Source organism: Myotis daubentonii, chromosome 6, assembly GCF_963259705.1.
Source record: "Myotis daubentonii chromosome 6, mMyoDau2.1, whole genome shotgun sequence".
NCBI classification, from domain to species: domain Eukaryota; kingdom Metazoa; phylum Chordata; class Mammalia; order Chiroptera; family Vespertilionidae; genus Myotis; species Myotis daubentonii.
The window spans coordinates 41,638,084-41,660,945 of record NC_081845.1 but is presented as its reverse complement, the minus strand read 5'-3'; the positions used below and the strand labels follow the sequence as shown (position 1 = coordinate 41,660,945).

Here is a 22,862-nt window from a genome sequence, read left to right as displayed (position 1 = left end):
ATAACCCAATAAATCATATTCAGCTCTAGATAAAAGGATATGCTTATCCATGGAACTGTGAACACAGACCAGAAATACATGAGTAATTATGAGACACAGGTAATATTAGTACAACTGTCAACACAGATTTTTAGAAATACAATTCAGCCTGGAGGCTAGAAGGTAAGCTAATTTTTCAAGATCCTTTCTTGCCCTAATTGAAGAAGGATTAAAGATGAATACAATGATTCCAAAAACAGTTTTAAATATTATCCGTATATGATCCTTCCAGATAACTACAATTGATCAACTATGACAGAATGGAATCTCACACACTAATACAATCAACCACCAGTCAACATGGTTTTTTGTACACTTCCTCCTCTACTATATCTGCGAAATCTCACCCTGTAAAACTCATCACCACAGTAAAGTCAGGCTCCCTATAAATCTTCTGAGAATATAATTCTCCAAAGGCATTTGGCTATGAGGAATTCTCCCTTACTTTACCACACCTGCTTTAAGTTCAAACCATATGGAATATATTATACTTATACTACCTACCTTTCAATAACTTCAGAAGGCAATTCTAAATTTCTAATGCAGCCTCTAATGCACGTTTTGAAATAAGATTTTCTATGCAATTCTTGCTTCTTCACTGATTCAAGGAAGCTAAAATGAGATTTTGTAGATCATTCCTAATCTGAATTCCAGTTTTTTCCTACACAAGTTCCTGAACAACAGGTAGGGTTTGCAATCTTAGTACATGGCACTCCACTTACCTGTTATAAAGATAAATTTCAAAAAAATAAAGTACAGTCCAGTATAGAAAACAGAGGGAGAGAGAGAGAGAGAGAGAGAGAGAGAGAGAGAGAGAGAGAGAGACTAGGCCACTCAAGAGTAGAATATTTCAGATCATTTTTTATCATACAAAATATGTTTTAAATTTAATAGTGTGGACTCTGAGACAATGAGAAGAAATGTTCCTTGAAAATACTGGGTTACTTTTCAGATAATAAAAGACAAAAAAATTAAAAACGAACAATGATGTTCAGAAAAATTCCATGTAATCAAAAGAATCCTACATCCCTCCTTTTATCTAACTCTTAAATAAGACAATGTCAACCTTGGCCTCACAATCTTAAAGAAGTGAAATATTCTGTGAACTGAAGTCATACATAAAGCATCTAAAACGTAGGATCCTATATCCTGAACCGGGTTAGGAAAAAAGTGTTTTGTTTGCAGAGAAGGAAACCAATGACTCCACTAAGAATTCTCCCACAAAAAGATAAGACTCAAAGAATATACAAAAAAATAAATATAAACAAGCAAATTTTGTAGCTTTAAAGTTGTATAGGGTTGGTCTTTGTTGTTACTTTTACAGTTACCAAGTAAATAAGCAACATTCTATTGTCAATAATAGTAAATGCGTGTGTGTGTGTGTGTGTGTGTGTGTGTGTGTGTGTGTGTGTGTGTGGCAGGGGTGGGGGAGGAAACAACAGGAAAGTAACCAGGAAATTATAGCAAAGCAAATATTCATTTATAATCGTAAGCTAACAACCTTTATATAAGGCAGCAAAGTCTCCTAATGAGAGAAAACTATTAGAAATTTTAAAAGCCAAATGTTTATACATAGAATTAACAGAAAACTATTGCTATAAAACAAATGCATGATTTTAGAAACCTAAAGTCTGAAAGAAAACAACTGTCATTCTAGTGCTTGCATCATATTCTGAGATAGTAGACAAATATGATAACCCAAGTTAAATGATTTAAGAAATGTCAGTATTCACTTTCTTTATATCTAATCCCAATCATTGAGGCTTAGTAATAAAAAATAAAAGAAAATATGAAAAACTTAGTTGGTAAAACTGAGAACAAAACATAATTGTTAAAATTATATATGAACATACTACATTTAAATTTTTAATATATTCAGCTATTTAAAAATCTATGAATCAGAAATGAAGTTAAAATCCAAATTATAAATATTATAAACAGATTTTAAAAGACTATTTTCTATTCCTTTTTCCACATAAAATATATTAACCAAAAGTCTGTATGATGCAGAAAATGTTATAACAAGATTTTGCTATGATGCTTCATGTTTCCAATTATGTATGCACAGTGAGAAATTTTTCATGATTCAAAGTTTTCAAAAATAAACACATGCAACTTAAAGTTCTCGCAGCTGAATTTACCGTCTTGTGACCATTCTGGCAGGCCACATGCAGCGCTGTCTGCCCCATTGCGTCCTCAACATCGACGTCACTGACGTGCTGTACAAGGTCATGGAGTAGCTCTGTCCGCCCATTCACAGCCAGCCAGTGTATCTGTGCAGTCAGTTAGTTACTTAGCATTTATGCAGGAGTGTTTCACATAAAAACAGCAGATAGATGCTATTACTTCCCAACTGTGAGCATAATACACACTAAAGACTAAAATTAAAACTTAAGCCTATAAATATTTTTCTATATTTTTACAGGGGGAAAAATATGCATCAAGATATAAGTTACACCACCATGTATTTCAAAATCAAGCACTTCATGGTTCAAAGTAATTAAGTTTAGACTTAGGATCACCAAATAGTCTGCTTCTTAGATGATCCCGAACTCTACGAATAGGTTTTCTCTATAGAAAAGGTACTGAATAATTTTCCTTCCCCAGAAGCAAACATAAATTAAAAAGTAATTAACAAAGTGGGTGCCATATTCTTTACTTCAGTTGGTTAGAGCATCTACTCCATACTCCAAGGTTTTGTATTCTATTCCTGGTGAGGGCACATACAAGAATCAACCAATGAATGTATAAATAAGTAGAACAACAAAGAATTGTTTCTTCCTCCCTCTCTCTCTCTCTCTCTCTCTCTCTCTCTAAAAAGCAATCAATATAATTTTTTACAAATCCAATTAGAAAATGGACAAATGATATGAACTATCATTTCATATAAGAGGATGAACAAATGGTAAAAAACGCATATAAAAAGATGTTCAACAATATCAGCACTTAGGCAAAAGCAAAGGAAAACTACAAGAGATATAATTACCCTATCTAATAAAAGAGAAACATGGTAATTGGCATACAACCGCTACCCTTCCCATTGGCTAATCAGGGCGATATGCAAATTAACTGCCAGCCAAGATGGCGGCCGGCAGCCAGGCAGCTTGAAACTAACATGAGGCTTGCTTGCTTCAGTAACGGAGGAAACCTGCCTTGCCGGCCTCTGAGCCTGCAGTTTGAAACATTTTAACAAATACAGAAGCTAAACAAAACCCCAGAAACCTGCTTTCAGCGAGCTGGGATCTAAGAGCTGGAGTTATACATTGTTTCGATTATAGAACCGAAACAAACCAGATACCTGCTTTCAGCAGCGGAGGCCTAAGAACTGGAGCCTCAGAGCTAAAGCTGGCCCAGAATTAAAAAAAAAAAAAAAAAAAAAAAAAAGGAGCGGTTGGGAGCTTCAGCCCTCAGCCCCTCACCCAGACTGCCCAGGCACCCCAGTGGGGACCCCTACCCTGATCCAGGACACCCTTCAGGGCAAACCAGCTGGCCCCCACATGTGCACCAGGCCTCTACCCTATATAGTAAAAGGGTAATATGCCTCCCAGCACTGGGATCAGTGGAGCCGCGAGGCCTCCCGGCACTGGGATCAGCGTGACAGGGGGCAGTGCCCAAACCCCCTGATCGCCCTGCGGCTCTGTGTGTGACAGGGGGTGGGGCCACAACCTCCCTATCGGCCCTGCTCTGTTCGTGACAGGGGAAGGCGCCCCAACCCCCTGATCAGCCCTGCTCTGTGCCTGATAAGGGGGAGCTCCCCAACCCCCTGATCGCCCTGCAGCTCTGTGACAGGGGACAGCGCCCCAACCCCCTGATCGGCCCTGCTCTGTATGTGACAGGGTGCGGCACTCCAACCCCCCCCCCCCCCCACGGGCCCTGCTCTGTGTGTGACGGGGTAGAGCCATAACCTCCCCATCGGCCCTGCCCTGAGTGTGACAGGGTGCGGCACCCCAACCCCCTGATCCACCCTGCTCTGTGTGTGACAGGGGGCGGTGCCCCAAATCCCCTATCGGCCCTACTCTGTGAGTAACAGGGGGGAGCTCCCCAACCCCCTGATTGGCCCTGCTCTGTGCGTGACAGGGGGAGCTCCCCAACCCCCTGATGGGCCCTGCTCTGTGCGTGACAGCGGGGAGCTCCCCAACCCCCTGATCGGCCCTGCTCTGTGCATGACAGGGTACGGAGCCCCAACCCCCCTGATGGGCCCTGCTCTGTGCTGACAGGGGATGGCGCCGCAACCTCCTCATCGACCCTGCCTTGAGTGTGACAGGGGGCGGTGCCCCAACCCCCCAATCGGCCCTACCCTGAGCGTGACTGAGGGTGGCATCGCAACCTCCCAATCCGCCCTGCTCTGTGCATGACAGGGGCGGCACCCCAACTCCCCAATCGGCCCTGCTCTGAGCCCGACCAGGGGCTGCACCTAGGGATTGGGCCTGCCCTCTGCCACCCGGGAGCAGGCCTAAGCCAGCAGGTCGTTATCTCCCGAGGGGTCCCAGACTGCGAGAGGGCACAGGCCGGGCTGACGGACCCCCCAAGTGCACAAATTTTTGTGCACCTGGCCTCTAGTCCTAAATAATAAAAGCCTAATATGTTAAATGTCCGGTCGTTCGGTCAGCCGTTCAACCAATCAAAGCATAATATGCTAATTATATGCTAAGGCCACTCAACTGCTTGCTATGACGTGCACTGACCACCAGGGGCAGATGCTCCAACTGGTAGGTTAGCTTGCTACTGGGGTCCAGCCAAACAGGACTGAGCTAGGCAGGCCGGACATGCCCTGAAGCCCTCCTGTGGTCCCTCCCCGCTGGCCAACCACCCGCGTCCCTCCCCAACCCCAATCGTGCACTGGTAGGGCCCCTCCACCTGGCCTGTACCCCCTCACCATCTTGGACCCCTTGGGGGATGTTGGAGAGGCAGTTTCGGCCCAATCCCGCAGGCCAGGCCAAGGGACCCCACTGGTGCACAAATTCATGCACTGGGCCTCTAGTACCTTTCATAATTGCTAAAATTAAAAAAAAAAACAACAACATTAACAATATCAAATGCTAGTGAGGATGCTGAAAAACTAGATTCCTGGTAGGTGGTAAATGATACACTCTGGAAAAGTAAGGCAGTGCATTTGAAAACTAAACATGAAAATGCCATACAACCCAGCAACTGCATTCCTGAGCATTTATTCCAGAGAAATGAAAATGTATGTTCACCCCAAAAACCTATACACTTATGTTTATGCTAATGGCAGCATTACTTGCAATAGCTCCAAACAGGAAATGACCCAGTTGTCCTTCAAGAGGTGAATGATTAAACAAACAGTGGTATATCTACACCAAGGAATACTAGTCAGTAATATAAAAGAACAAACTATTGATACACACAAAAATCTAAATCAATCTCCAAGGAATATGATGAGTATACAAAAGCCAATCCCAAAAAGTTCCACACATTATGATTCCATGTCTATATTCTTGAAACAACATTTCAGAAAAGAAAAAGATTAGTGGTTGCCAGGGGTTAGAAATGGGAGTTAAGGGGGAGAAAGGTGTGATTAGAAAAGAAGAGCAACACACAAGGCATCTTTGTGGAATTGGAAATGTTCAGGATGTTGACTACAGTAGTGGACCCATGGATCTACACAGGTAATAAAACTGTATAAAACTTAATATATGTACATACATACACACAGGTAAAACTGGGTAGAAGTAAGCAAGTAAAACAGGAAATGAGTAAGACTGTATCCATGCCAATACCCTGGTCATGATATTATATTATACTATGGTTCTGTAAAATGTGATCAATGAGAAACTGGGCAAAATATACAGGGGGGGTTTCTGTATCTTACAACTGCATATGAATCTATAATTACCTCAATTTTTTAAATGCAATTTTTAACTACATGAAAAATAAAATGCTTTATAAAACAGAAAAGTAACAATAGAAAACAACTTAACCTAACTATGAATAGTTTTTACACAATCAAAAACTAAAACATTGAAAAATGACATAACAAAAATTGTGACTCTATTGTAAGGGTCTGAGGGAATGTGCTTGTACATGAAGGGATATGGAAGGGAGGCTGAAAAAGAGAGCAATAATCTTATTGTTCAGAAAATCAATAAGTGAAGCCTAAAACTGAAAAATTCAAAAGGTAGCAATATTAGCATGTCATCCAGATACAGGGAAAACAAAATGTTTAAATCCATTAAAAATAGTTGGGAGGAGCTCACTATGGAATGAGAATTTTGGAGGTTGGGAGGAAGATCAAGAGAACGTTTTATTTTGGGGGGACAAGGGTGTCATAAGGTGTATGTGTATTTACTTGAGGCGTAATACCATACAAATTCACCTATTTTAAGTAAACAACCTCTAGACTTGTAGTATTTTCAGAGTTGTGTGATCACCACCACCATCAATTTTAGAATACTTTCATTTCCCCAAAAAGAAAACCTGTACCCATTAGCAGTCACTGCCCATTTCCTCCACTTCCTAATATAGGTAAATATAGATAGATATAAGTATGAATAAAATAGATAGATTAAAAGTCACCCTGACTGCCAGTTGGGTGAAAAGAGTCACCACTGACTTCAGCATTTCCTACTGACGTTCTTTTGCTTCTCACTGAACTTTACCTTAGAGCAGTGGTTCTCAACCTCCTGGCCCTTTAAATACAGTTCCTTATGTTATGACCCAACCATAAAATTATTCTCGTTGCTATTTCATAACTGTCATGTTGCTACTGTTACGAATTGTAATGATATATCTGATATGCAGGATGGTCTTAGGCGACCACACAGGAGTCGTTCGACCACCAAAGGGGTCGTGACCCACAGGTTGAGAACCGCTGCCTTAGAGGCAATGAATTCTTTGATAGTAGTTGTGGGATGGTATTAATGACAAACCAAGCAAATATTCCAAGACTACTATTGCATCATTTTTGTAATTGTGCTGAATTCAGAATAAAGCAACTCAAGTCTAAATACTTCACCAGTAACAGCAATACATATAAGACAGGAAAAAGCCTAAGGGTGATGAATGATAGAGCCTTTGCAGACACCAATATTTTGAGTTGGCTTTTTTTGTTTGTTTGTTTACTCCTAGCCCCACCCCATCCTTGACAATGTATCTTGGCAATATTCACGATGGTTGAGTATAAAATGTATTCTACTCAAAACAAGTGGTGGAAGAGTGATTTTTAAGGTAAAAGTGGAAAGGGCTGGCACTCTACCAGGGGATGCTCTTGAGCAGATCATTTAAGAGCACATAGAAACACAGAAACTGAAGATCTGTAAAGTGATATCCTTAAACATACATGCCACAAGCCTTTGGAAGTATTCATGAAGCTCCAGGGGTATCTGAATGCCACATTAAGCTCATTGCTCTAATGCAGGGGTGGGCAAACTTTTTGACTCGAGGGCCACAATGGGTTCTTAAACTGGACCGGAGGGCCGGAACAAAAGCATGGATGGAGTGTTTGTGTGAACTAATATAAATTCAAAGTAAACATCTACACTAATAAAAGATAAACATGGTAATTGGCGTACGACCGCTACCCTTTTCATTGGCTAATCAGGGAGATATGCAAATTAACTGTCAGCCAAGATGGCGGCCGGCAGCCAGGCAGCTTAAAACTAACATGAGGCTTGCTTGCCTCCGTCCCACCTGCGGCTGCAGGCCTCTGAGCGGGCAGTTTAAGAAACATTGTAACAAATACCGCCGGACTTCAGCCAGCAGATTCGCAACATTGTAAGCAAAGGCCAGAAACCTACTTTCAGCTGCGGAGGCCTAAGAGCTGGAGCCAAGCCTCAAGGTAAAGCTGGCCCAGAATAAAAAAAAAAAAGAAAAAAAGGAGCGGTTGGGAACTTCAGTCACTCCCAGCCTGAAAACAGCCCTCAGCCCCCCACCCAGACTGGCCAGGCACCCCAGTGAGGACCCCCACCCTGATCCAGGATACCCTTCAGGGCAAACCAGTGGGCCCCACCCATGCACCAGGCCTCTACCCTATATAGTAAAAGGGTAATATGCCTCCCAGCACCGGGATCAGCGTGACAGGGGGCAGCGCCCAAACCCCCTGATCGCCCTGCGGCTCTGTGTGTGACAGGGGGCGGGGCCCCAACCCCCTGAGCAGCCCTGCTCTGTGCCTGATAGGGGGGAGCTCCCCCCCACCACGGGCCCTGCTCTGTGTGTGATGGGGTAGAGTCATAACCTCCCCATCGGCCCTGCCCTGAGTGTGAGAGTGGCGGTGCCCCAACCCCCTGATCAGCCCTGCTCTGTGGGTGATAGAGGGCGGTGCCCCAACCCCCTGATGGGCCCTGCTCTGTGTGTGACGGGGGCAGCGGCCCAACCCCCTGATGGCCCTGCTCTGTGCGTGACAGGGGGTGGCGCCGCAACCTCCCCATCGACCCTGCCTTGAGTGTGACAGGGGACGGTGCCCCAACCCCCCAATTGGCCCTACCCTGAGCGTGACTGAGGGTGGAATCACAACCTCCCAATCTGCCCTGCTCTGTGCATACGGGGCGGCGCCCCAACTCCCCAAACGGCCCTGCTCTGAGCCCGACCAGGGGCTGCACCTAGGGATTGGGCCTGCCCTCTGCCACCCGGGAGCAGGCCTAAGCCAGCAGGTCGTTATCTCCTGAGGGGTCCCAGACTGCGAGAGGGCACAGGTCGGGCTGAAGGACCCCCCCCTCCCCACGAGTGCACAAATTTTTGTGCACTGGGCCTCTAGTCATTACATAAAAGTGTACGGTCTTTTTTTTTTTTTTTTTTTTTTTTTTAGTTTTATTCATTTCAAACGGGCCGGATCCGGCCCGCGGGCCGTAGTTTGCCCACGGCTGCTCTAATGTATCATGCTCTCTTTCATTTCCAAGCCTTCACCAATCTATTCCACAGAGCTAGAACTCTTTTAACACTCTTTTAGCCACCACTTTTAACACTCCACTGTTTAATTGTCCCTTGGCCTCAGCTCACATGCTCCTAGGTAAGGATGGATCCCCCTCCATTTCTTCCATAGCTCTCCTCCTATGTTGACATTACAATGCGTCACCAACACCTGCTGACTTTCGTGTTTGGAGATGACAAGGTCTGAGTCAGAAATATTCACAACTCTATCCCCACACCAGCAAAGTGCCTACCTAGCATATAGTTAAGTATTGTCCTTTGAAAGAACAAATGAAGAAACATGAGTCTTTTGTGAGGTTGACCAACCTAGAAAGCACGCAGTCAACGATTGTCTCCTTTTGTAGAAACAATCCTGGGGCTCTTGGCTCCCTACTGAAGGTTCCGTCATCTCAGCAGTGCTTGGCTTTACTCCCCTGCATGTTTGGTGACAAGTACTCAATTCTGTAGCAGCACATTTCCACCATCCCAGCTTCCTTCAGCCAATGAGGTCAATGAACCCAACTGTTGAATTAATTCCACCATGGTGGTCTGGGACAAGGCAGGAACATGCTTGGCAGCCAGAATAGTATCCAAGCAAAGGAGACACACCACACCCACAGGAGAGAACACCGAGGTTGATCCCAGGCAGAAAAAGAATAGAGACTTTTTCTATAATAGCCTGGTATAATCAAATGACCCTTTAAATATGCACATGAATAGTTTTTAGATTAAAATTTGATGTTTAAAAATGTCCTACTCTACTTCCTTTAAAGTTTAGGAGTGGAAGAAATTAGCAGATAAAAGCTAATGCGATAAACATTATGGGAATATTGGACACCTTATCTTACCTATATTAGACAGTGCTCTAAGGACAGATAGTTTTATAACCCTCTGTGATACCTAGCACATCATTAAGCTCTATTGAGATATAATTAACAAATAAAATTATAAAATATTTAAAGTATACAGTGTGATGATTTCATATACATTGTAAAAGGATTCCCACCTTACAGTTAGTTAATATCTCTATCACCTCACAAATAGGGAGGTAAAACTTAACATCTTCTATCATGACTTTCAAACAATTTCTCAATAATCACAAAATTCTTCTTTATCTCTACTTATAAAATGAATAATGCTTCATTAAATAATGAGAATTTGATTAAAATTTTTTATTTCAGCAATCTCTTCAAATATCCTATACCATCTCTCTATAATATCTATGTGGATCAAAGTATAACAAGTGCCTGGCATATGTGGCTCAATGGTTGAGCATCAACCTATGAACCAGGAGGTCATAGTTCAATTTCTAGTCAGGGCACATGCCCAAGTTTCAGGCTCAATCTCCAGTAGGGGCCACTGAAAGTCATTGAAAATGGATGACAAAAGCTAGGGGAATAAGACTTCAAAACAAATGAAAAGGCATACACTCAAACAGGAGAAAAAAGAAGAAATATGGTGGACCATATCTTCTCTTAATAAATATAGCTGAGAACTATATCTCAAATCATTCTTCATCTTCTTAATTATCACAAAGAAGTAACTTGCAGAAACACTTGTACTGCACTTTGCAATACTATCATCTTCAATGATATTTCTAAAAAGCATTTTAAAAATCTCAAGAAATTCTTAGCACTTACTGCTGTAAGGCCTTCATTATTACAAATGTTCACATCAGCACTGTATTCTAATAATTTACTCATGCATTTCTTCTGCCTAAAAAGAAAGAAAGTCACAAATAACTGATACTAGAAATACAAACAAGTAACAATTATTATGCTAAAATATTAACTACACTCAACATTAGTTGAGTGTAGTTAATATTTAAGTATCAATCCATATCTGCAATATTTAAATAAACACTATAACAGTTTAAATAATATACAAAATTGTTTCTATGACTCAAAGATAACAGGATAAAGAAAAGGCACACTAAGATTTTCATGTCTTTGGGACAGTCATCATTCAAAATGCTGAGAAATTTCTAGTGTTGACTGAATATCTGAAATAGTAATTTTCATTAGCAATCCTTTCTAATAAAGAGGGTATATGCTAATTGACCCTCACACCATCGCAAAGATGGTGGCACACACAGCCAATAAGGAGGGAATATGCTAATTGACTGTCCCGCCCTCAAAGATGGCAGCGCCCACAGCCACAAGATGGCCGGCAGGGGAGGGAAGTTGGGGGGAACTGGGCCGGCAGGGGAGGGCAGTTGAGGGCGACTGGGCTGGCAAGGGAGTGGTTAGGCATCTATCAGGCTGGCAGGGGAGTGGTTAGGGGGTGATCAGGCTGGCAGGCAGAAGCGGTTAGGGGCAATGAGGCAGGCAGGCAGGCAAGTGGTTGGGAACAAGCAGTCCTGGATTGTGAGAGGGATGTCCCAGATTGGAGAGGGTGCGCTGGGCTGAGGGACACCCGCCCCCCGTGCACGAATTTCGTGTACTAGGCCTCTAGTATAACATAAGCCTAATGAAAGAGGAATGAATATAGATAGCAAAAGCATGTCTCAATGTTGTATCCTACATTCATGATTATAAATATTAAAAGTTAATACTAACATGAATTATAAAAACATAAGCACAAAATTAATAAAATACATGTATATGCATCCCCCTACTTACTTCATTGTTTTTCATTTTTATTGTAGTAAAATACACATAACATAAATTATAGCATATTGACCATTTTTAAGCATACAGTTCAGTGGTATTAAGTACATTCATATTGTGCAACCATCACCATCCTCTTTTCATCTTGAAAACTTGAGAACTCTTTTCATCTTGAAAACTGAAATCCATTAAACAATAACTCCCCATCTCCTCTCCCCTCACAACCACCACGGTACTTTCTGTCTCTAAAATTTGGGCTTATATAAGTCCCTCATAAAAATGGAATCAGACAGGTGTTTGCCTCTTTGTGACTGGCCTAATTTCACTTAGCATAATGTCCACGAGATTTATCCACGTTTTAGCATATGTCAGAATTTCCTTCCTTTTTAAGACTGAATAATATTCCAAAATATGTACAGACCACATTTTCCTTATCTGTTCATCTGTCAATGGATACATATTTAGGTTGTTTACATATTAGCTATTGTGAACAGCTATGAACATGGGTACAGAAATATTTCTTCAAGACCCTGCTTTCAATGTTATTGGGTATATATCCAGAAGTGGGATTGTTGGATTATATGGTATTTCTAATTTTTTGTGGAACCACCAAAATGTTTTTCAGAGCACCTGTACCATTTTACATTCCCAACAGTGGACAGAGTTCCAATTTCTCCACATCCTCATCAAAACTTGTTACTTTCTGCTTTGTTTTGTTGTTTTTCTTTGATAGTCATACTAATAAGTGTGATGACAACTCATTATAATTTTGTTTTGCATTTCCCTAATGATTAGTGACAGTGAGTACCTTTTCATGTGCTTAGTAGCCATCTGTATATCTTTGGAGAAATGCCTATTCAAGTCCTTTGCCCCTTTTGAACTGTCTACTCATTTTGTTTTGCTCACAATGATTCATCTTAGCCTGATTCATTACTAGTTACTATTCAGTATTCATCTCAATGTCCCCTTCATTAAATAATAAAATGAAAATTCATGCTTTGGAAATAAAGTGATACACACATATGTGTATATATAATATCCATTTCATATGTTGTGTATATGTGTGTGTGTTTGTGTGTGTGTGTGTGTATATATATATATATATATATATATATATATATATATTTATATATATGCTTTGATTAAGGAAATATGATATAGTCCATAGCATAAAAGTTTACTATCTAGTTGAATAAATAATTATATGCATAAAAATACATAACAGTGTATGTGTACTATATGATATATACTATACTATGTATATATAGTATTAATAAATGAGTATAGTCTTCACATAGATAGTATATGGCATACAGAGTATTTAGTACATACAATATATATATGTGTATATATCACTACTCAATTAGATCATAAATTTCTTCATGCCATGTATTATATCATATTTCTTTAATCAACTCAATACTAAGCATAGCTAGTCATTCTCAATAAAACTTCATAGATTATTATTAATCTTACAAATCAACAGCTACAAATTTTATTGGCTGAACAAATCTTTTATAAGAAAAGAACCAAGCTGCCCTGACTCAGTAGCTGAGTGTCGAGCTATGAACCAGGAAGTCACAGTTCGATTGTACAACTTAAGAGGTGCTCAATGAATGTTTGCTAAGCAACCTGAGTACTTGTTAATTCCTGCAGCTGCTTATGTTTTCAGACATAGTTTTTGCTATAATTTTTTTTTAAAAAATATATTTATTGATTTCAGAGAGGGAGAAGGAGAGAGAGATAGAAACATCAATGATGAGAGAGAATCATTGATTGGTTGCCTCCTGCACACCCCCCACTGGGGATGGAGCCTGCAACCCAGATATGTGCCCTTAGCCGGAATCAAACCCGGGACCCCTCAGTCCGCAGGCTGACGCTCTATCCACTGAGCCAAGCCAGCCAGGGCGCTATAATTTCTTTATGAGTTCAAATTTGTATAGATTGAAGCATAGGTCATAGGGAAATTTTTAATAAATAATAAAAAAAAGTTAAGTACAAAAGGCATCCAAATTGATGTTATGTCAGGGTTACGAACTCTTCTTATTCCTTTTCTCCTCACTGACCTGCCATGTGAATAATGCAGTATTGCTCATATTTCTTCCTCTTTAAAATGTAATGGTCTCGCCCTAGCTAGTTTGGCTCAGTGGATAGAGTATCAGCCTGCGGATTGAAGGGTCCAGGGTTCGATTCTGGTCAAGGACACATGCCCGGGTTGCAGGCTTGACCCCCAGTAGGGGGCGTGCAGGAGGCAGCCGATCAATGATTCTCTCTCATCACTGATGTTTCTATCTCTCTCCCTCTTCCCTTTCTAAAATCAATAAAAATATATTTTTTAAAAAATGTAATGGTCTCGCCAGCCAGTGTTGCTCAGTGGTTGAGTGTCAACCCATGAAACAAGAGGTCACCCGTTCAATTCCTGGTCAGGGTACATGCCCCGATTGCAGGCTTGACACCTAGAAGGGGGCTTACAGGAGAAAGCCGATGGATGATTCTCTCTCATCACTGATGTTTCTCTCTCTCTCTATCTCCCTTCCTCTCTGAAATTAATAAAAACATATTTTTTTAAAAATGTAATGGTCTCCAACTTAAATGTTCTCACCCCTCCGCAAAAAAGAAAGATAAATATATGAGTTGTGAGATGATGGTGAATGAATGTGTTAATTAACTAGATGGAAGGAATTCTTTCACAATGTACAGATATATCAAATCATTACAATGTATACTTTAAATATCTTGTTATTTTGTCAATTATACCTCAACAAAGGTGGGGGGGGGGAGTAACAGTCTCCTAAATGACTAAGTCTTCCTACTACAATTTTGGCCCTGCTGTGCACCAATCTGTCCTTTCATTCACAATTGTTGAGACAGAGTACTGAGATATTTTCTATATGTAACTTTTTCACAGACCTTTATTGTTATCCTACTAGAACTAGGGATAAGGTATCTAGACCTGAGATTAATTCAGCAAGTAAATAAATAATCTACTCAACGATTTAGGGGGTGCCCTCCTACAACATACCTAATGTGGCCAAGTATTAAAAAAGCAATAAGCTGTTCCCTAAACTAGTTCATGTGCCAAATCAGAAAATGGGGAAGACCAGGTAGGGTCAAAGGACTACATGCCTTTTCCACTCCAACCTCGACACCCCTGAAGTTCTTGTTCTTTGGGTTTCACTTTAATCCTTGTATGCAAAAATTTGTCTCAGATTGATGCAGTAGACAATTTTAGCCCCATATCCCTACCTAGAATCCCAGTTCAAAACAGAAAACAAAAATATTTTCAAGAGCAAACAAAAGAAGAGACACATAGAAATATACTTTTCATTTTAGTTACAACGAAATGACTCTTTAATAAATAATGTGCTTGCTAGCCCTCTTTTAAATTTTTAATTAAATCAGCATTTTTCCATTATGAAAGTATTATTTCCAAAATGTGAATATAATTTTTGCCTTTTCCTGGTAAAGAAGTTTTATAGCATTAGAAAAATGTTTATAAGGTCCTCAAACTCACAATCAAAAACTACTTATTTTCATTTTGAACATAATTCCTATCATTTTTGCCTGGTTTCTCAGTCCAACAGAATTTTAAGAAGTAAAAAATAGTGGTAGATGCAGACAGAAATGTGACATCTAAAATTTTTTACAAAAAAGGGGAGAAACCCATAAAAAGTATAGTAGGATTTAAAAACAGTACACAATAACATAATGATGTTCATAATGATGACCAGAGTTACCAGGAAAAGGCAAAAATTATATTCACATTTTGGAAATAATACTTTCAAAATGGAAAAATGCTGATTTAATTAAAAATTTAAAAGAGGGCTAGCAAGCACATTATTTATTAAAGAGTCATTTCGTTGTAACTAAAATGAAAAGCAGTTTTGGCACTGACAGGAGTAATCAAGAAAGCTTACTCCATGCCCTAACCAGTGTGCTCAGTTGGTTGGGCATGGTCCCACGAACTGGGCTCATGAAGGAGGCAACATTCGATGTGCGGCTCTTACATCAACATTTTTCTCTCTCTTCCACTTCCTTCCTCTCTCTCTAAAAATCAATAAAAATATTTTGAAGAAACAAAAAAAAACTTCATCCTTAAAAATAAAATAAAAAAACAAAGCTTACTCTATCTAGTATAGCTCATTCTCAAATAGTTACTATGAATAAACTGGATATAATAATATTTACTCTGGCCCTGGCCAGGTAGCTCAGTTGGTTAGAACATCAACTGGATACGCCAAAGATGCAGGTTTGATCTACAGGCAGGGTACATACAAGAAACAACCAATAGATGCATAAATAAGTGGAACAAAAAATCATTGTTTCTCTCTCTGTGTCTCTGTCCCTCGCTCCCTTCCTCTCTCGCTCTAAAACCAATAAAAAAAAAAACCCACAACATTTAATCTGCATTTAATTCCATAAATAAAATTAACTAAATAAGCAATTTGGAAAATACAACATGGAATAAATTGTGACAAGAGATTAGCAGGAAAAAGGATATCAAAACAATAAAGGCAAAAATTTTTCCTTTCAGAAAATAAAATGTCACTATAAACCAGCGATTCTCAACCTGTGACCATAATTACATATTGTTTTTGTGATTAATCACTATGCTTTATGTTCAATTTGTAACAATGAAATTGGGGGTCACCACAACATGGGGAACTGTATTAAAGGGTTGTGGCATTAGGAAGGTTGAGAACCACTGCTATAAACCAAGTAAAAATGAACTTCAACAGATATATTTTCAAGAAGAAAAATATCGGTAAACAATTTCAAAAATCTACACTAATAAAAGAGAAAAATGGTAATTGGCGTACGACGATACCCTTTTCATTGGCTAATCAGGGCTATATGCAAATTAACTGCCAACTATGATTGGCAGTTAACTGCCAACTAAGATTGGCAGTTAACTGCCAACTAAGATTGGCAGTTAACTGCCAACTAAGATTGGCAGTTAACTGCCAACAAGATGGCGGCTAATTTGCATATGTAGGCACAATGCAGGGAGGCGAAAGGGAAAGCAGGAAGAAGCCCCCTGCCACTGACAGTGATCGGAAACCCAGGGGGGAGCTAAGAGCTGGGGGGCAGGGCAAAGGCGGCCCTGGGGCCGCCTTTGCCCTGCCCACCAGCCATGATCGGAGAATCAGGTGCCTTTTCCGCCCTGGCCAGTGGTAGCAGGAAGTAGGGGTGGAGCCAGCGATGGGAGCTGGGCACGGTCGAAGCTGGCAGTCCCAGGAGCTAGGGGTCCCTTGCATGGGCCTAAAGCGGAGCCCACGATCGCGGGGCCGCTGCAGCTGCGGGTCTCCGCTGCCCGGGCCGGACGCCTCAGCCAGAGGCGTTAGTCCTGGGCAGGGGCAGAGCCTGCAACCGCGGGGAGCTGGGGGTCCCCTGCCCAGGCCTGACACCTCTGCCGGAGGCCTCAGGCCTGGTCAAGCGGCCGATCTGGTGATTGGTGATCGGAGGGTGATGAGGGTCAACTCCTCTGGCCGAGGCATCAGGCCTGGGCGGGGGGCTGAGCCGGGGATTGGGGGGATAAGATGGTCCCCTTGGCCAGGCCTGAAGCCTGGGTCAGAGACATCAGGCTTGGGCGGGGGGTGGAGCAAGCGATCAGAGTGAGATGGGGGCCTGGGCTGGGGGCAGAACCAGTGATGGGGGGAAATGAGGGTCCCCTGCCCAGGCCTGACACCTCTGTCAGAGGCGTCAGGCCTGGGCAAGGGGCTGATCCTACGATTGGAGGGTGATGGGGGGTCAACGCCTGAGGGCTCCCAGTATGTGAGAGGGGGCAGGCTGGGCTGAGGGACACTCCCACCGCCCCCACCCAGTGCACGAATTTCGTGCACCGGGCCCCTAGTATTTAAATATGATAGTTATTTAACAATTGGATATAATGACCCAAGACCCTCTTACCAAGACCAATACGGGGGGAAAAATCAAATCAATGTAGAGTGCCTTGAATAAAAATAAGACAACTTAATCTACTTAAGAAAACGAAATATTTACCCATTTCTAGCTGCCAAATGAAGTGGTGTACAGCCTGAAATATCTTGATAGTTAGGATTTGCTCCTTTCTTTAACAGCAGAACCAAGCATTCCACAGATCCACAACTAAAACAATATTAAAAATAGATCAGATACATTCAACACAGCCAAGTTGATATAGCTTAATTAAAGAACAAAAAGCTTTAAACACATTATTTTTGAGGTCCATATTAACCTAAAAGATGACTTCTGTCACAAATAATAAATATCCTCTACTTTAAAATACAGGATGGGGCAAAAGTAGGTTTACAGTTGTTCCTATGGAAAATAATACAATAACTAATAAATAATAACACAAGAATAAACTCTGTTTCATGTACTCACAACTGAAAACCTGTTTTTGCCCACCTCTGTATAAGGCCAATGACCATGTGTAGTTAGCATATAAAATCTCATTGGTTGGATAAAAGAAAAATTTCGATGAATGAGAGTCTTAAGATATTTCTAAAAAAGACAACCCAGTGCCTAACATACTTTGCTTTGATCTAGAACAAGCGAAGACCGTGGATGTGAGACTAGAGTCCAATCCCGAGGTTAACAATATATTTAGGTAAAGAATGTAAGCGTAGCATACTATGCCCTTAACATATGAAGAACCATTCAGATGTCTGTACTCATTGCTCTCCATAACTACCCTGGGCCAACACTGATTCAGATCCTGCTACTACTGATCATTACTCTGGACCAGAGTTCAATTCAAAATAGCTTTAATCTTACTTTGCTGCAATGTGAAGCAAGCTTCTTTTCACACGTCCAAATGCATAATTAACATCAAACTTTGAATTTGATAGTAGTTCGGAAACAGATCTACACAAAAGAATATTAAAAGAGTTGATACATTTTTAAAAAGTTTTAAAAAACAAAGATCTAGAGTTAATAGCTCTTTAGTTACTCTTATCAATATATTTTAAAAATTCTATCAAACATAAACCAAAAAAATGGGCACTGTTTTCTAAGTGTAGCATGGCATCCAAAAACCAACTGCTCTGACATATAAACTATTGTTGAATGTTTCCTTGTCTGCACTCTGTGTAATCTGTTCTGAGGCTATCCAAGTAGTCCTCAGCTCCCCTTACAATGTTTTTTTAAGAAACATAACTTCCTTTTCAGAATATATATATATATATATATATATATATATATATATATATACACACACACACATATATGTGTGTATATATATATGTATATATATATATATATACATACATATATATGTTTTTATTGATTTCAGAGAGGAAAGGAGAGGGAGAGAGATAGAAACATCAATGATGGAGAATCATCTAACAGCTGCCCCCTGCATTCCCCCTACTGGGGATGGAGTCCAGGGCATGACCAAATCTAACCATGACCTCCTGGTTTATAGGTCAACACTGAACCACTGAGTTACACTGGCCGGGCTCCCCTAGAATACTGAGAAATAAAGAGAGTAGGGCTGGCTGCTCCCCTTGCAGAAACCTGAGCCCATCTATATTAATTTTGTCCAAATAAGAAAATCAAAGACAAAAAACACATTTTAATAATATCAGATAGGAGGTTTAAAGCAAAAAACTTGTTTCAAAATATAGTTTTCCTTCACTTTCTTCTCACTACACCAAATTACCTAATGGCTAACTATAGCAGAGCTGTCTGCTGCAAGTGTAAACACCTCATTCCACAGTCAGATAACTGTACCTTATATGACCAACCAAATACCTGACTTAATATCTGACTATTCATTTAGAAAATCTCTTACCATAGGATCTCAGAAAATCTTTTTTCTTAATTCACAGACAGAATATTATAACAGGTTAAATAACTTGTCCCAGGACAACATCTATGAGCAAACTGTGTGTGTGCATGCACATGTGCATATGTACATGTGTGTATACTAGTACACGACATTTAGACAAATTTATACCTCTCAAAAAGTATAAATTTGTAAAATAGGAACTCACCTGTGTTGATCAGCCATAACCATTGGCATTAATGTATAAACAGCAGTTTCATTATCTGAGTAAAACAAAACAAAACAAAACAAAACAAAACAAAACAAAAAAGAATTCATTTATCTCAGACTTTATCCAAAGGGTAATACCTAAAACTATCTTAAAATTTTCTTAACTCCACATAAAAAGTGAGGAGAAGAGATAAAAAGTTAAGGTTAGTGAAGAATACCACAGGTATTGCAAAATTTGCAATACATAATTTCTTATCCTCTCTAATGCTCATTCCCTCTACATCACCACAAAACTTCTTAGCTTCTAGATCTGAGGGAAAAATTAGAGCCCTAACAATTTCTGTAGCTTTAACCACTAAAATTTCTTTTAGTTCCAAAGAGGTGTTTATTGACTTCATGTTTTATCATACTTACATGTGCTTTGGGGAAACTTATCCTACCTAATAATAGACAAACATGGTAATTGACCATACTTTTGCTACGCCTCCCATTGGCTAATCAGCGAGATATGCTGATCTTTGTTGGTGGTTAATTTGCATACATAGGCGTGAAGCAGTGGAGCAAAGACTGAAGGTGGCTCCAGCCAGGGCAGCGAAGACTGAAGGCAGCTCCAGCCAGAGCAAAGGCCTGGGTCCTGGGTGCCGGAGGAAAACCGGTGCCAGCAGCCAGGGGAAGGGAAGGCCTATTGCATGAATCTTTTCGTGCAACAGGCCTCTAGTCCTTATAATAAAAGGGTAATATGCAAATCGACCAGACTGCAGAACACTGGTCACTATGGCATGCACTGACCACCAGGGGGGGATGCTCAATGCAGGAGCTGCCCCCTGGTGGGTCAGTGCGCTCCCACAGGGGGAGCTCTGCTCAACCAGAAGCAGAGTGCCAGAAGCAGGGTGAACGCAGTGCGTGGCAGGAGCCTCTCCCACCCTCTGAGGCAATGCTAAGGAGCAGTCAGCCTAGGGCAGTGGTCGGCAAACTCATTAGTCAACAGAGCCAAATATCAACAGTACTTCTTCAAAACAGGAAGTTTCAATCGCACTGTACGCACGTCCACACGTGGTATTTTGTGGAAGAGCCACACTCAAGGGGCCAAAGAGCCGCATGTGGCTCGCGAGCCGCAGTTTGCCGACCACAGACCTAGGGTAAGGAGCAGCAAGCAGGGAGCCAGGGCTCCTGGACTGCGAGAGGGATGTCTGACTGCTGACTTAGGCCTGGAGAGCAGGGCTAATCAAGCAGACATCCCCTCAGGTGTCCAGGACTGAGAGGGCACAGGCCGGGCTGAGGCCACCCACCCCCCTAGTGCATGAATTTTCGTGCACCGGACCTCTAGTAAGTATGTATGGATTTTAAAGCTATATATGCTAAATAAGTTTAAATACATTAAACATACATGCTTGCTTCTTGCCAATATTATAACAAAAGGAAATATTTTAGAAGCTTTTATGAAACAGTATTAAAATTTTACTTATTACTTTTAATTATTCACATCTTCATTTATATCTTTTATAGAAAAAAATTCACACAAACATGATCCAAAAGAAAATATTAATGATGCCATATTATACTTATGTAAGTTTCGGCGAGTTATTTACAAAGAAGTAACTCTGACAACTCCCATTTAGCCCTTAAAACGTTAATACCACCCTGGCCAGTTTTGCTCGTGGGTAGAGCGTCAGTCCACAGTATGAAGGGTCCAGGGTTCCATTCTGGTCAAGGGCACGTATCTGGTTTACAGGCTCGATCCCTGGCCCCGGTCGGGCCTCGCGGGAGGCAACCAATGGATGTCTCTTTCACATCCATGTTTTTCTTTCTTTCTCTTTCTCTCTCTCTCTCTCTCTCTCTCTCTCCCTCCCTCCCTCCCTCCCTCCCTCCCTCCCTCCCTCCCTCTCCTCCTCGCCGTTCTTCTCCCTCTCCCTTCCACTCTCTCTAAAATTCCTAAACTACAGGGATCACGCCTTATTTCTTTGTAGAAGCTCCCCAGCCCCCAACTATGTGTGACGAATAAAAAATGGAAATGGCCCTAACCGGTTTGGCTCAGTGGATAGAGCGTTGGCCTTTGGACTGAAGGGTCCCAGGTTGATTCTGATCAAGGGCATGTACCTTGGTTGCGGGCACATCCCCAGTAGGAGGTGTGCAGGAGGCAGCTGATCGATGCATCGATGTTTCTCACTCATCGATGTTTCTCTCTCATCGATGTTTCTAACTCTCTACCCCTCTCCCTTCCTCTCTGTAAAAAATCAATAAAATATATTAAAAACAAAAACTTTAAAAAAAAGAATGAAAACGGAAAGGCATATTAAAGAAAAGTGTAAATATGTCTACTAGTACATAGAGTATTTTAAGAGTACAAGTTTGGCATGTGCCACCTTATTTATCTTTTGTCAAAATACAACAGTGCTCCACGCTTTCAAACAGTAAAGGCTGCCAAACCGCCCTCGCAGCCTCAAGTAAACAGCACTGTCCGGGGAGCATCTCTGCCTCCCCAGCCGGCAGCGGCAGCGAGATGACCACAGCCTAATGTTTCTGGGACCCGGGTCCCCGCCATCCGCTTGGAGATCCGGTCTCTTCTGCTTCCTCCACCTGTAGGACCCGCACAGCCCAGCGCTTCCCGCAAACCCCACCGCCGCGGCGGGCGCCCGGCGCTCGGGGGTCCCAGTCCGGCCCCTCCCAGCTCAGAAAGCAAACGTGGGCGTTTTGTCAGCTTTCGGTGAGTTTCCCACCGACCTCTCCAGGCCCGCGCTCCGCCCCCGCTCCCGCCCCGGCCGCCCCCCGCTCCCAGCCGCGCTGCCCCGCTCACCGTCGGGCAGCTCCACGGTGCGAGCGCGGCGCAGCGAGCGAGTCAGGCGGTTGAGTTGCTCCATCGCTCTCTCCATCCTCGGGGCGCCCTCCGCGCTCCTCCAGCCGCTCCGGCGGTCTCCGTGCCCTGCGCCCTACATCCCGCCCCGCCCCGTCCTGTGGGCGGAGGCGCCGGCTTGCCCTGGCCAGCGCCCGGGACTGAGAGGACTGCGCGGGGCCGCGTTCTCCGTCCGGACCGCGGGGGCAGCCGGACAGACCACCGAGGGAACACCCAGCACCGTCGCCTCTAGTGCTCTTCCGGCCGCCTCGGCCCTTCCCTCCTCGACTCGCACAGCCTTCTGGGAACCGTAGTTCCGAGTCCGGCGACTCGACCCGGGCGGAGCCACGCTGGGTGTGCGGGTGACTCCTCACTCTGGCCCCGCAGAAACCCGGGCGGTGTGTGCGGAAAGCAATGCCGTGCCTGGGCGTGCCCCAACTTCCTGGAGAGACTTTCGGGGTGTCACCGCGCCTGCTGCTCTGGTTCTCCAAAGTTGTACGCGAGCCGCTGCCTTGACCTTCAATTCTATCTATCACTT

General features: G+C 42.3%; 1 protein-coding gene across 11 annotated transcripts in view; it reads right to left on the bottom strand.

The window, feature by feature from the left end:
* HACE1 (HECT domain and ankyrin repeat containing E3 ubiquitin protein ligase 1) overlaps positions 1-22,637 on the bottom strand; it is an 86,493-nt gene extending 63,856 nt beyond the window's left edge. For 2 of the 11 annotated variants that reach the window (XR_009453449.1, XM_059700837.1), the window contains exons 1-6: positions 22,289-22,635; positions 19,493-19,547; positions 18,273-18,362; positions 17,517-17,621; positions 10,545-10,620; positions 2,181-2,312 (exon numbers count right to left, since the gene is read on the bottom strand). Coding sequence is in view for 9 of the 11 variants with exons in the window: in XM_059700837.1 (XP_059556820.1) it covers positions 2,181-2,312; positions 10,545-10,620; positions 17,517-17,621; positions 18,273-18,362; positions 19,493-19,547; positions 22,289-22,364 (534 nt within the window). In the remaining 2 variants the exon portion in view is untranslated. Of the gene's footprint in view, positions 1-2,180; positions 2,313-10,544; positions 10,621-17,516; positions 17,622-18,272; positions 18,363-19,492; positions 19,548-22,288 lie in introns of those variants that run through there. The other 9 variants (XM_059700841.1, XM_059700843.1, XM_059700838.1 and 6 more) reach the window with 7 other exon arrangements.
* Between the last annotated feature and the right edge of the window lie 225 nt (positions 22,638-22,862).